At 39.2% G+C, this 15,969-nt stretch overlaps 1 protein-coding gene across 1 annotated transcript in view; it reads right to left on the reverse strand.

The window, feature by feature from the left end:
- FBXO11 (F-box protein 11) overlaps nt 1–14,005 on the reverse strand; it is a 99,216-nt gene extending 85,211 nt beyond the window's left edge. The window contains exon 1 of the mRNA XM_061168556.1: nt 13,777–14,005. Coding sequence (XP_061024539.1) covers nt 13,777–14,005 — 229 coding nt within the window. The remainder of the gene's footprint in view (nt 1–13,776) is intronic.
- Between the last annotated feature and the right edge of the window lie 1,964 nt (nt 14,006–15,969).

Genomic DNA, 15,969 nt, shown 5'->3' on the forward strand with positions numbered 1-15,969 from the left:
ATAATTAGTGATGTTGAGCATCTTTTCATGTGCCTGTTGGCCATCTGTATGTCTTCTTTGGAGAAATGCCTATTTAGGTCTTCTCCCCATTTTCTGACTGGCTTGTTTTTTTTTGTTATTGAGTTTTATGAGCTGTTTGTGTATTTCGGAAATTAAGCCCTGTGGGTCATTTGCAAATATTTTCTCCCAGTCTGTAGGCTGTCTTTTCGTTTTATGGTTTCTTTTGCTGTGCAAAAGCTTCTAAGTTTGATTAGGTCCCATTTATTTATTTTTGCTTTTATTTCTATCACCTTGGGAGACTGACCTAAGAAAACATTGGTACAATTTATGTCAGAGAATGTTTGCCTACGTCCTCTTCTAGGAGTTTTACGGTACCATGCCTTATATTTAAGTCTTTAAGCCATTCTGAGTTTATTTTTGTGTATGATATGAGGGAGTGTTCTAACTTCACTGATTTACATGCAGCTGTCCAGTTTTCCCAACACCACTTTCTGAACAGACTGTCTTTTCTCCATTGTATATTCTTGCCCCCTTTGTCGAAGATTGACTGTAGGTATGTGGGTTTATTTCTGGGCTCTCTATTCTGTTCCACTGATCCATATGTCTGTTTTTGTGCCAATACCACTCTGTTTTGATTACTGTAGCTTTGTTGTATCGTCTGATGTCTGGGAGAGTTATGCCTCCAGCTTTGTTCTTTTTCCTCAGGATTGTTTTGGCAATTCTGGGTCCCTTTACAGTTCCATATAAATTTTAGGATTATTTGTTCTAGTTCTGTGAAAAAGGTCATGGGTAATTTGATAGGGATCACATTAAATCTGTAGACTACTTTGGGAAGTAGGGCCATTTTAACAAAATTGATTCTTCCAATTGGAGAGTATGAGATATCTTTCCATTTCTTTGAATCATTTTCAATTCCTTTATCAATGTTACGTAGTTCTCAGCATAGAAGTTTTTCACCTCCTTGATCAGATTTATTCCTAATTTTTTTTTGATGTAATTTTAAAAGTGACTGTTTTTTTACTTTCTCTGAAAGTTCTTAATTTGCTCTTTAGCTTATTACTCTTTAGAATAACACGTAAATTTTTCTAACAGACATTATCTTTTTTTCAACCATTCCAACATCGCTATGATACAACTTCATGTGTTTACATGCACACACACACTTTAGGATGATTCATTCAACTACAGACCAAATCACTTTCTGCTATACTTACTTCTGGCTCAACATTTCTAAGCTACTGCTCATTTTTTGGTTATTTCTACAAAGATTAAAGCACATTTGTTTGTTCATTTTTTCTTAACAGACTATTCAAAGTAATTTGATTTCTATTTTTGGTTTTTCAAGTACTCAACCTCATCACATTTAAAAAAAATTATCAATGAAGTTAATATGCTCAGTCATTTAAATCAGTGATTATGTGAACAAATTTGAGTCCAGGAAAGGAAGGTGAAGAGAAAAAGAAACAACCATTTAGTAAATATCTATTTGCAAATGTCTAGCACTATTTTTACAAGTTATAGCTTCCATATAATACAACTTAAGGTTCCCCCAACTGTCACAACATCAGTATGACTGCTTCATAAAAGAATAAAATGTTTTATTTAAACCTGGCTCTACTGTTCTTGTTCCCTCTTCAGCTACCAAGTCACTACTTCAGAAAAACACTTTAAATATATCTGTAATCAGCTCTTCATAAAACTATGTTGATCACTATCTAGAATCTACATTTAATGACTGATTTGCCCTAAACCATATTAATAGCCCCTACTTTAAAAAAAAAAACAAAAAAGCCAAACAGTTCACCTCATTCAATGAAAGTTTTAGTGTATTTTGTAAGAGGAAAATGCTTGTTTTCTCCTGGTTTGGGTTTATAAAGATAATCAGAAGACTAGTCAGGTGAGTGTGAGATAAGTTAATTCCCAATCTAATTACTAAATTTAACTTCAAAGGCCCCTATTTTTTGAAAGACATTGCCAGGTTCTTATTTATTCCCAAACACATTAGATCCCACAGTCCAAAACTTCTTAGAATATAATATCTTAGAAAGGGAGGAATGTGGCTTTTTAAAAAACTAATAATGATGAAACAATTTCCCTTAGCAATCCCTGTTTGAACTTAATAAACTGATAGCCATTAATTTCTTCAGAGCTAACACCAGTTTTATGAAAAGAAAATAGTCCCCCCGTATAAAATTATCAAATAGACATGAATCCATACCACCATAGTACAGAGGAAGTAGCCATCTGTTGTGAACAATAATAAATCTTTTTTCCCCTAATTACCCAGTTCGTTTGCACACTAAATTTCCATCTTCCATCATTCAGCCTGGCATGTAATTAAAATATTATTTGTATGTATTTACTACCATAATCTACAGTCAGAAACTTATCCTGGGAAGACAGTATCACTGGCTCAAAGTTCCAAATATCAAATTTTGCTTTTAATTCTGAATTCCTGATCATCAGTTATCCTCATTTCCTATATATGATATTAGCCAATTACTATCCTAAAGTTATAATGAATATAAACCCCCAAAATGTCCATAAATTAATAAGTACTTAAAACACACTTACAGCATTGAAAAATGTAGAGTTTTAAGCTTTTATTCATATTTAAAATGACCCACGTGGGGACTATGTCATCAAACCAAGCAGAATGAGTTCACATCACAATCAGAACTATTAAATTCTTTAAAATAAATACAAACCTCCCTCCTTCCAGATTCCATATACAGTCTTCAAAAAACAAAGAATTATAGAAAGAATTAAAAAAATCATCTCACCTCCACCATCCTAAGACACTACTGTTAACATTTTACCAAAAAATTTTAGACACTTCACAATATCAAGAGTGCCTATTCCCAGTTTCACTGTGTGTACGTGTGTGTTATCAAAGTATGTCTGTGATTGGTATGTGAACTTTACAGACCCTGGACAAGTTCACTACATCCAGATCTCCCAGCTCAGTTTTTCAGCTTTAAAGACTTCAGCTAAGAGGTTCTCAAACCAAGTAACTCAGAAATAGAGAACAGGTTCCCCATGAGATGTGGCAATAGAGATACTAAGACAGAATCAGAAAAATCTATGAAGGCATCCTGAGAGTTACGACTACTAGGTATGTGGGATTACAGATGCTATGAAGAACCCGAAAGTGTTGTTTTATTTCTGCAGTTGAGTTTAAATTCTAACAACATTATCTAACTTTAACCTACTCTCAGTTTCTGCATATACCGGCGAAACAATGAATGTAATGAAGAAGGACGAATACTATGAAAACAAGATGAATGACCCCAACTCTGTGGGTAATTTCCTTCACTAGGCACATGTTTCTTTCTCAGTTACGTAGAAACGCTATAACTTGGCTTAATGTTTGAGGTGCAACAACTTTCTAAGTGTGGCACAAAGGTAATTCAACGAATGATTAAAGGGTAAAACATATACCGAAGAGTAGGGAGTCATAACAAAACTTCATCTTAATAGCATTTAACTGAAAACTCTCTAAGAGAGTATGGTCTCGGCAAACAGTCTAAAGATAAGGTTACAAATGAAACTCCAGATACACACACACACATATATTCATTCTTAAAAAATATGTACCAGGAGACAATGAAAATAATACCAACACGCTTATTTCAAGTCATCTTGATCTCAGATGTTATTTATATTCAGTCTCTAGCTCAACTTTAAGTTCCATCAAGGCAAGAAATATATCTGTATAGTAATACCCAAATTCAGACCTCTCTTATTTATACTGGTAACTCAAATGATACAGAAAGAGTTTCTGACCATCTCAAAAGTCAGCTTATTTAAAATCTCCTAATTTAGAAATGAGATCAAGAAACAACTGCAGAAAAAAGAATAAGCCACTTTGAAAAAGCTCAGGCTCCTTATCCCTCCCAAACTTAACAAGTAACATTTACTGACTGTGGCTATGGTTAAAAAAAAAAAAAAAAAAAAAAAAAAAAACGTAAAGGAAGGTGACAGTCCTCTCCACACTGCTTGTTGTAGACAAGAAAGAACAACTGTTAGTACTAACACTGGACTGTTAAGTGCTGAAAGCGCAGACATGAAATAATGAAATCTTACTCCTTTGGTATCTGAGGCTACTGTATCATCAGTTTCAAGCAAGTAGTTCTTTAAGAACAGAGCCCATCTGTCATTCTCAGGGGATACTTGTATCATAGGGTATACAAGCTTATAAATCACTAGCACTTCAGCACAAGCTTTCACTTGAGAAAGAACTTATCCATGATGCTGGCAGAGGTACTTTTACACCTTCTTCCTATATGAAAGGAACGAAGAGATGTAGACAAGGACTAAAAAAACAACTCTGAGAGCAAACTGTGCCCCAATTTTTCTGTGAAAGTTTTATAATTTATAAATAAGCTGAATGTAAGATAACAAAGGATAATTAATATACGCAGAAAAACAAGAAATAAAATGAAACTGACCAAACAATAGCAAAATATTTTCACAGGAGTTAAAAGGATAAGTTTAAAAAAGTAGTAAGAAACAGGGTTCCAAACAAAAAAGGACAAACAAAAATATGGCAGTAGCAAAAAGAAACAACAGTTTTTGGACTTAAGACTCAGAATTACATATTAAGGTCCACAGTAGTTTTAAAAATCCCTGAATATAAAAAAGATTTCCCCTCTCCTCAAAATAACCCAACCTATGATCTCTGGGGAAAATTAAAGCATATTAAGTTGATGGGTAAACTGCCTAACACCGGACTGTTAAAGGATACATAAGTGAAAATATCAAAAAATTTAAGAAAAACACTAATATTTGAAATAAAATAGTTTCAACAACATAATTATAAGAGGCCATATTCATATCTGTCTTAAAGCTGTTTTATCTTGCATTTCTTGAGAAGTAAATGGAAGTTTTGCCCTTGGAAAAGATAAGCAATGGCATATGTTGAGGTATAAAAGGGAACGTGTATATGTGCTCATGAAGATAAATATAAAATGCTCATAGCAGCACTATTCCTGACAGCCAAATACAGAAATAACTCTATATCCATCAGTTGTAGAATGGATAAATTGTAGTTTATTCATACAATGTAATCTTATTCAGCAACAAGAATGAACTGTTGCTACAAGCAACAACATGGATGAAACTGACATACAAATATTAAGCAAAATAAGTCAAACAAACAGGAATACATACTAGATGATTACATTTACTTTTTTTGTATTTTATTTTATTATTTTTTTAAACATCTTCATTGGAGTATAACTGCTTTACAATGGTGTGTTAGTTTCTGCTTTATAACAAAATGAATCAGCTATACATATACATATATTAGATGATTACATTTAAAGTTCAAAAACAGGTAAAACTAATTCAACCAGTTAGAAAGATAGGGTTGGGGGTAGTGACTGGGAAGGCACTGGCGGGGGTGGGGGATACTTCTGGGATGCTGGTAGTATTTTATTTCTTGATCTAGGTATTACTAATTACACAGATATGTTCACTTTGTGAAAAGTCATCAAGCTGTACATCAGTGATTTGTGTGCACTTGTATACTTTCACCAAAACCTTAAGTTGGAAAAAACTAATAGGGTCTTCCCTGGTGGTCCAGTGGTAAAGAATCCGCCATACAATGCAGGGGACGTGGGTTCGATCACTGGTCAGGGAACTAAGAGCCCACGTGCCCTGGGGCAACTAAGCCCGCGCGCCACAACTACTGAGCTCGCACGCCTCAACTTGAGAGCCTGCATGCCGAAAACTACAGAGCCCGTGCACCCTGAAGCCCAGGCACAACAACTAGAGAGAGAAAACCCACAAGCCACAACTAGAGAAAGAAGCCCGCGTGCTGCAACTAAAGATCCCGCGTGCCTCAAAGAAGATCCCGCGTGCCGCAACTAAGACCCAATGCAGCCAAAAATAAATAAATAAATCTTAAAAAAAACTAATAAAAATTATTTCTACAATTTAAATAACTATATGTAGTTATATATATATAGTACATACACATATAGATATATAAAGTTACATATAGACGGTTTCTAATCAAATGACCATTGTTAATGTAAATGACCCATACATACTGTCACTTGTACCTGCTCAAATTCCTTGTCTTCTCTCCAAACCATCAACTCAAAATTACTCTTTTGGGGGGAAGAAAAAGTGAAACTTTAAGACAAATTTTAGGTTCAGAAGTAGTAGATTAGGAAAAATAAATATGTAAGGTAAGTGATTCTTGCAAAAATCTTCCACTCTCCCCCTCCTCTGATGTGCTCATTTTGCCTCTAAGGGAGCACTCCTACCCAAAAAGTCTTTCTCCAAATTGCTTACTTCTCCTACTTTTACTGAGCTTAAAATATGAAAATTTGACTAAATAATCAGTTTCTTAAAATCCATTTCAAAGGATTACAAAGATACCAGTCATTCGCACACAACTGTGAATTAGTTCTGTGTCTACGTTTTTAAATTGAGGCATAGTTGATGTACAGTATTATATAAGTTTCAGGTGTACAACATAGTGATTCAAAGTTCTGTGTCTACTTTTAACAAATAACTGTAAATAAGAAATTTCTTCTATATAAAGAAGGAAAATGAGCAATTCCACAATTTCTTTTATAATACAATTGGTTTGCCAAAAATACTAGATTTCAAAATATAGTGTCTTCACCCATCCCCATTTATTTTAAACAAGTCTTCTTTGATCTTCTCTGCCATGATACAAACTTGAGTGACTCCTACTTACCACTGTTGAATTCTACTCACTTCTAATTTTCCTTAAAGCCTGTTATTTTTTTCTTTTTTCAAAAAAGTAGATCAATTACTAATGACATATATATACACACCAACCCTCAAAACTATAACAGGTGACTATGCCTTTCCTTTTCCCCACTCCCTTCCTAAGTGTTAAGAGTCTCATAAAGCCATGTGTTCTTACGCATACATATGTATGTATGTATGTATACACATATATACACACATTATATATATATTTATATACTATGGATGCAAGATACAAAATCAATACTTGAGTGCAAAAAGAATTCTCATATCTAAACCCAAGTAGAGTCAGTAAACCAGTAAAGGCTAAACTCATGCAAGTCAGTTATCAACACATGGTACTAAAGAAACCAATGCCAAAGGTTGAATCCACATAGTAGCCAGTTAATTCCACACAAACTTGGCAGCAAAGATTCTGACACAACCCAACTCAACCATCTGAGTGCTGAGTGTACACCACAGGAAAACTGTGAAACTAAGATTATCACTGTTACCAGAAAAATAATTTTAAAGCACAGTTTCTTACTCCATTTCTATCACTAGAATTATTTCTAAGCTTTGAGAAAAGAGAAAAGTAGGCTCTCTTCACAAAAAAGATGAATGGCACCTCATCTCTAATGATATGTGAAAGTATACATTAATGTTTTTTGGATTTTTTGGGATTTTTTTTGGCCACACCACACAGTATGCGGAACTTCCCGGACCAGGGATCGAACCCGTGCCCCCTGCCCTGGAAGCGCAGAGTCTTAACCACTGGACCACCAGGGAAGTCCCATTAATGCTTTTTAAGGTTTAGCCACCAGTTGAGAGAATAATGTTTTCTCCTTTTTTGAACACAGTCATACAATTTTCCATCTGTTAGAAGGGCAGAACATTTGACAACTAGAGTTTTAAAAATTGGGAGAATAAACAACTAACTTAAATGATTTGCATTTGCTTTTAACTATGCTATCTTATTTGGGGTGTTTTAAAATAAAAAAATACACAGCGCATTCATTTTCAAAGTAAAGTAAATATTTTCAATATTTGCCTTCAATTAAAATAAATTATGTAAAGGAAGTCACTTAGTTTCATTTTTCTATTTTCTAAGGATTAAGTTTAAGCACATTTTTTGTGTTAACCAAACTTATATAAAAACCCAAAGCTATGCATGTAAAGACACCAAGCTATGGTAAGAAAAGGATATTTAGTCTACAAACCTGTCAAAATTCCTACTGAAGTCTAATTTAACTCACATTTTTTTCCTTCCTGAAACAGTCCAGTCTATAACTATGAACTAAAAAATGACTTAACACCCTTTATTCATAACTTATGAGTAATTCAAGGGAAATCTACCCTTCTTTGCACAATGAGTGCTTAGTGATCTCATCAACAAACTGGAAAAATATGTGGGCCAATCAGTGCAATCTCATCTGGAGACAAATCTACATGAGGTAAAATTATGATCAGAAAGCTACTCAGAAAACGTGAAACCAAATGATTTAACAATCATTGGCATTGGACTGCTGTATCTGCCTCCAACAGGAAAGATGGGCTAGGACAGGGGACTGATGTGCTGCAAGGGCTAGGTTATTCCTTTCTGTAAAAGTGATGGAGATATTCCGCCAAATGTCTTTCAGTATCTTCCCTTGTTTATGGAAAGATTAGGTGATATAAATCAATTTTGAAATTCTTCTCTGCTACTTACCAAGCATATTCACCGCTATGTTAACAGCCATCGTATAGAACTGCTAAGAGGAATAGTATATAAGGAAAGTGTCTGGCACAGACTCTAGTACGTAAGAAGAAACAGAGTCAATGTTTATTATTATTCCAAATACCCATTTCTTCCATTTTCTTATTCTTTTTTCAAAGAATATTTCAATTCATTAGATATAAGATTAGTGATTTATAATTGCAAATCAGTTTATCTGAGGTTATACCACATCACCCAGACTGAATTTTGGGATATGACGGAAACTCTTTAGCGACTCATACATATTTTATCTCTTAGGTTTAGTTTTATAAATGGCCGCTTCAATTCCTTACTATTATTTTTAATATTTAAAAGAGCTGCCATTTATTGAGCATCTACCATATGCTAGGTACTTTACTATCTCTTATCTTTACCATTACTGTTAAGACAAGTGTTACCGTCCCTATTTTAAAGATAATAAAGTAAGACTCAGAGAGGTTACATTGTTTGCCCCATGTCAAATAGCACACTAGTGGTATAGCTAGGATTAGAACCCACATCTAGCTAGCTCTAACTCTGAGCTCTAGCCATCATACTACCCCCAACTGTCTCATCCCTTATATTTTGCTTCTTTATAATTTTATTTTCAGAGGGTAACAACTGCAATTTGGGGGTACCCTGCTTACAACCTCACACATTAACCAGAGTTCTCTGGAAGACAAGAATGTAATTTAAATGACTGATAAATTTGAGAAATGGAAGGTCTAAAACAGAGTAACCCTTCAGAGACCAATGGGACAAGATAGATACAAAATAAGAGTAACTTGTTAGCAATAAAAGAGGGAACAATAAGAGACCTCAAGTTGAAATAACTCATTACTATAGATTGTTTATTTTCAAAATTAAAACAAATAGAAAAAAAAGACAGAAAATACTCACTAGCCTTGAATTCTGCCAAATTTAAGTTCAAGGGTCCTCACTAACTGGGTCTTTCTTGCCTTACCTGGTAGGTCTCCAAGCTGGTTGGCCTTTCCTCGGGTTTGCCAGAATTTCCAGTAATGAAAGAGACCAACAGTATAGGGACAACCCTTAGGTCTTATCAGCAGAACTCTAACAACAGCATTGTCACTATCCCATTTCTATTCCTCAAATAATTTCTAAGTGTTGAGAAACAGGCCACACACACACATGCACACACGCATACAGACACAGTTGAGTGGCATCTCTCTTCTCAGGCCATGTAAATATTTTGAAGGTTTAGCCACAAGATGGGAGAGCAGTGACCCACAGTACATAATTCCTAAAAGAGGAAAAATCAGGTTCCTTGTCCAGAACTCTTCTATCTAAAAAAGTTGCAGAAGTTCCTTATTCTGTAAGCAGTAGGAAGAACCCAAAGGTAAAATATAATGGGCTAAAACCCCACACAAAAGTATAATTAGCATGCATGAATAGAACACTAAGGAGTTTCCTGACTGCTGCATATAATAGATATGTAGCTACATCAGAAATATTTTATGTAATACTATATATATACTGAACTACTTCAAAAGTTCACTTAAAAAAAAACCAACAACTATAATTCCAGGATAATAGGTGAGATTTTAATCCCACAAATATGGGATTAAAGAGACTGATTACATTTTTACTTTATATAATTATTTCAGACTAGAAGTTAATAGCAAAATCCACTAATATATTGTATTCATTGAATTCCTTCAACTATAAATGATCACATAGTTAAAATTTCAGCACTTCAATCTTATGAATTTCCCAATAACTCGAAAATTACACTTATTTTCCAAAACTTCCATATCAAGATTTTCAGAAGTCAAATTTCGTCTTTTATTAAAACATAATAAATGAGAAATTAATAGCAGACATAATAATCAATCAATAGACTGATTCCAGGTAGGAAAATTTGGTAGCTGAAGGCAGGTGTAGGAAAGGGACTTTTGAATTTTAAATCACGTGCATTTAACACCTATTCAAAGTAATCAATTTAACAACGAGAAACTGAAAATGCTCAGAATACATAGCACTTCTGCAGACTTGTAAGCTTTCCTCATACATACTTCTAAAAAAAGACTACCAAATAGATTTCAAGATAAATTCAGCAGAACAAGTTGCAAAAACTAAATCCTTTTAGGATTTTAAAAGAAAACGAATATATAAAATCCAACCCCACACTACTTTCAGTTTCACTGAATCTGCAATATATTATTAAAAGGTCCCTATGTGGAACACAAATTATTTTCTACCAGCTTAAAGTGGTATGTGAAATCCTAAACTCAGGATTTTAAATTAACAGCCTAAAAATGCTCATGATTTGTATTCCTTCTTTAGACAGTGGACCATTTCGGGTAAAATGAATGAAGAAAGCATTCCATGAAACACAGAGACTGATTATTTCTCAACGTGGGGTGTAAGAAAATCTCCCCCAAGAACGGCTTTGAAAGTCCTCATAAGATTTCACTCCATAAGGCTGTTTCTTTCTTCTTTAAACATTGGCCATTACAAACATTCAAATACAAAGGAGGTGTCAAGGAAGTTTTTAGACTAATCAACATGAGAGCAAAGAAGCAACTAAAAACCAGTTCTGACAGAATTTCTGCTTGAAAAAAAACACTATCCTATAACTTTTATTACTATAAAAGCCTTAAGTCCACCCTTTACATGAAATAAGTGATTCTTTTATATAGATTGAATTAACTTAAGTTGCCTTGAAACACTCTCACTTCAATTCCCTACTTGGAAAGCTGTCTCACCCACTATTATGTAACTCTATCCAAGACTCTAATGCAAGAGTTACATATCCATTAAAAGTTAGTAAAAAGTAAAACATGCACACGCACAACGTTAGCTGTAGTTCCTTCATTACCTTGTCAAAATTATGAAACCCAGAATATTTTCAAACAAACAAAAAACCTTTCCTATTTAAACCAGAAATAGTGACACTTTGCATACTCCATAAAACTGTTAAAATGAAAAGCATTCTTCTTGGCTAGCTTCTGATCATTATGCGAACTGTACATTTAAAATATAATCAAAATGCCAATTTTCAAAGAATGACATATCTTTTACATAAAACTAGCAAAATCTTTATTATTTTAGTCTTTTAATTCATCTTAATGTTTCATTCATTTTGAGGCCATTTATTTGCCCTCCAAAAGACCCATAGCATTTTCCCTGAAGGCTAATCAGCAAGTTCTTTCCCCCTCTGTGCCAACACAGAATCTCCAGAACAGTTCCTACCAGCAGCAGCAAAGTAACAACCCTACAGTGAATATGATTTACCATTTGGTTGGGTACATACTGAAATTCTAATTCATGAACATCTTAGTCAGTTTATGGATATCAATGAAAAGAAAAATGACACTCCGGCATGTGACTGCCAACTACCAAGTCACTTTACTTCAAAAGGAAATAGACTTTAGTAGCTAATAATTTCAAACAAATGAAGAAAAGTGACCAAGATATAAGGACCTCAACTAAGTTTGAAAATACACACAAATCGTGAAAAGGAGATTCAGAATTAACATTTAAAAATACACAATGAGACTAAGTTTGGCTGAAAGGATCTGATCCACTGTTAATGTAATTAACAAATCAGTACATCTTGGAAAAGCTTACTTCTAGCAATAGAATCCTTATTATGATTTCAATCCAGTGTCATTGTTTTCTCAAAAAATAATTAGTCAACTCTATTACATATAGTACCAATTCTGGAAGGAGACTTGAATATTATTTGAATGGAACACAGGAGAACCCTGATATGCAAATGTAAAAGGAAATGTTGAAACTACAAATATTTTTAATTTACAAAAAATTTGTAAATGTATCCAAGACTCATTAAAACACATTAACAATAACGTTGCACAAGACCTCTAACTGGCTTGAAACATCACATTCTTTCAAGCAACATATAGAAAACTGCTTTCACAAGGACTATCTGTAGCAGTGACTAGTGAAAACCCTTTAAACTATTTTTCAGATTATCATCTCCCTCTTTAAGTATTTTGATCAAGTACAACAATAAAACAATTTTTAAGAAAAGAATGTATAATTTTAAAAAGGCATTTAATCTTAATTCCCTTAATCAAAGGAGGTGTGACAACCAACGCACGTAAAATTAACCTTAATCCGCCAACGAAAACACGCAAAATGTCTCCTAACAATTCCCCTCCTCCTGAAAACAACCGTATACATAAATATGGTACTGACCTCCACCCCCACTGAGAGCAGCTAATAAAGAGAATAGTTGCATTTGGAGACCAAGGTGCAACACCCCACCTCCTGAACCTCCCCAAATAACCACATCTTCAAAGTAGAACTAAACATTATTTTTGCTAAAGCAAGAATCCAACCCTCCGGAGGCTCAGCCCTTAGACAATGGTGGTTACCAGACAGAGCTGCACAGTTGAGTCCAAATGACACATTTCACTAGGCCTTGGACACAAACACACACACACACACACACATGCACACACACTCTCTCTCCCAAGGGGCCAGTTCTAAGGAAGGGGCGTTCAAATCCCACTGGGAGATGGAGGGGTAGCACAGTGGCCTGGGGGTACGCCGGGGGGGGGGACAGGCGAGAGGGGTGTAGATAGAGCGGAAGGGTAACTGCACTGCACGCGAGGGAGGGGGCTGGAAATGGCCGATGGATTCTACATTTACTTAAAGGTCTTGATTTAACGGGTTCTTCCCGGGGGTTCTGTAACTAAAGCCAAACTGCGCAGCAAACATCGTGGGGTTGGGAGAAGAGAAGCTGCTCCCCCTACCCCGTGACTTAGGGAGGGGGGCGGGGGAAACAAGTTCCCCGGCCAACACCACCGACCACTCCGAGTCCCCCTCTCCCCTCCTCCACAGGAAGGGGGAGGCTAACAGAGAAAAGGGGGAAAAACAAGTTCCCCAGCCAGCCCCAACCACCCGATCACTCCCAGCCGCTCCCCCCACCTCCTATTAGAAACGGGAGACCAAAACGTGGAAGACTGCCGAGAAGGGGGAAGTCCCACCCTTCGCTCTTCCCCCACCCACCAACAGACTCCTGCGGGGTCCCTGAGCGAGCCGAGAAGCCAGAAGGATGGGTGGGGTGAGAGGGTGCCGAGCCCCCGAAACCAAACAAAGCGCGGCCTGAGCCAGAGCCCGGGAGAGTCGGGAAGCCGCGGCTTTTCCTGCCGGCCGGGGCCCAAGCCGGGCTGACACTGCGGCACCGGGGGACCCGCCTCCGCTCACCCTCCGTCTCCCACCCCTGGGCGCACAGGCCGCCCCCGCCCCGGCTTCCCTTCCCGCGGGTCCCGGTCGGCCGGGCGCCCGACCCGGCGGGCGGCGGGGAGGGAACGCGGCCTTACCCCGCTCGCCGGCGTTGTTCCGCTCCTGGGGCAGCGGTGGAGGCGGCGGTGGCGGCGGCGGAGGCTGCTGCTGCTGCTGCGGCGGCGGCGGAGGCTGCTGCTGCGGTGGCTGCTGCTGGGGCGGCTGCGGCGGCGGCTGCTGCGGGGGTTGCTGCTGCTGCTGTTGCTGCACCGGGCGCGGCCGCGACACTCGCCTGGGTCTCCGGTTGGCGGCTCGGACGGAGTTCATTTGCCGGGCTGAGGTGGCGGCGTCGGCGGAGGGACACACACACGCACACGCACCGCGAGCTCCGGGGCAGGAGAAGGGGGTGGGGAGAGGGGGGAGGAAGGAAAAGGGGTGAGAGGAAGGGGAGATGGTAAGGGCTGAGGAGCGAGCGAGACCCCGAGTCAAGAGAAAGGCCCGCGGAGACAGACAGAGACCGAGCGAGGCCCGGCGGGCGGGCCTGACGCACGGGGAAGGCCGAAGCCGCCGGGCGGGGCGGCGGCGAGGGACGGAGACAGAAAGACGGGCAGAGCGAGAGAAAGAAAGAAAGGGCGTCCGCCCGCCTGGGGATCCCGAGGCGAAGCGCGGCGTCGGCGGCTGAGGAGACAGACCCCGGTCCCGCCGACTCCCGAGCGGCGTCTCTGGCGGCGGGGGGAGTGGGCGGGCGGGTGAGGAAGGGAGAAGGAGGAGAAGAGAGGGAGAGAAGGGAGGGAGGGAGCAGGGGGCGCCCGGCTCTTTTTTTTTTTTCCTCTTCCTCCCCCCCACACCCCCTGAAAGAGATTTCTGAGAGGAATTTTTTCTCTCTTTCTTCGGCCTCTTCTCTCTCCTCCCCCCCTTCTCTCCTCGGCGAAGGGGAAATGAGTGTGAAGGGAGGAGATAGGGGAAAAAAGAGGCGTCGTCGTAACTCCTCCTTAAAGGAGCCTTTCCTTCTCCTCCTCAGCCCCGTCGCCGCTGCTTCTGCTGCTGCTCCGTGGCAGGAGGAGCCATTGACACCGCCGGAGCCGCCACTCGCCCAGTCGGTCCCTCCCCGCCGCGGGGCTGGCTAGGGGCGCGGGGGAGGGCCGCGGGGCGTCGGGGGAGGGGCGAATGGGCGGGGAAGTAGAGGGGCGGGGATTCCGGCAAAGCAGCCAATGGAAGGCGCTCATACAACCTTCGGGCCAATGGGGCCTCTGCTCTTATCGCCAAGTCCCTTCCTTCAACGCCCTGTTTCCTCTCTCGGGTTTCCTCCCTCCCCAGCCAAGGAGGGGGGAAGGAGGAGAGGGGGAGTGTGGTGGGGCGGGTGATAATGGGGAGGTATCAGGGCATATAATAGAGCGGGGGTTGGGTGAAGAGAGCGCTAGTGCGTAGCGATGATTCTGGGAGAGGAGGTGCTCGGAGGAAAGGGCGGGGGCTGCTGATGTAATGGGGAGAAGTGATTAATCCTTCGGTTCGCCGTTTCAACCTCGGCCCCCCAGCCCCCCGCTCGATTTTTTAAAGCGGAAAAAAGAAGTAGAGCGAGGTAGCCAATCTTTGTAACTTGGGTTTTTTTGTGGTAGGTAGGTCCAAAGTCTGAGCTGTAGGGAGCGCTAGAGATTCTGTGCCCTTTAGTCAAGCTGAGGGTATTTGCAAACCTTGGAGATCCACTTTACCGAGCTTGGAGCTTGGTAACCGAAGTTTGGAGTCGGTTCCTAATCGTAGTCTAAGAGGAGTCACCTAAATCTTGAAAAGGTTTTGGTCAATAGGCAATAGACCTTTGGTCAATTTACTTTGGAGACGTGGTCTATATAATATTTGGGGAAATAATATGTGAGAAAAGGAGAGAAGTAAATGTGTTGAGGTTGTGTTTGCTTTATTTATTTATTTTTTTAGATCTCACAAACTCAGAAAAAGAAGAAACCCCAAGGGGACTTATCTTTTGTATCTGTATCTGGTCCCCTCAGCATAATCTCTCCCCAAGGAAAACGTGTTTTTATTCCCTAGCTGCTGTTGTGATGACTGAAAAAGTATCCTTTCTTAATTCTCTCCGCTCTCTTTTGTTTATCACTTTATGGAAATGATAAAACCGGCAGTTTACTGATTCTCTGATTTTCGACCTTTGGGTGATTTCTTTCTCTTTTGAGTTTGATCAGTTGCTGTCTTAGGTTTGAGATGGATGGCTAAGTGGTTACAAAGTACGATAAGGGAAGTAAGGGTGAGGGGGAAAGTGTGTATTTGGGGAGTGGGGAGAGGGG

This window comes from Eubalaena glacialis, chromosome 14 (assembly GCF_028564815.1).
Source record: "Eubalaena glacialis isolate mEubGla1 chromosome 14, mEubGla1.1.hap2.+ XY, whole genome shotgun sequence".
In the NCBI taxonomy this organism is placed as follows: Eukaryota; Metazoa; Chordata; class Mammalia; order Artiodactyla; family Balaenidae; genus Eubalaena; species Eubalaena glacialis.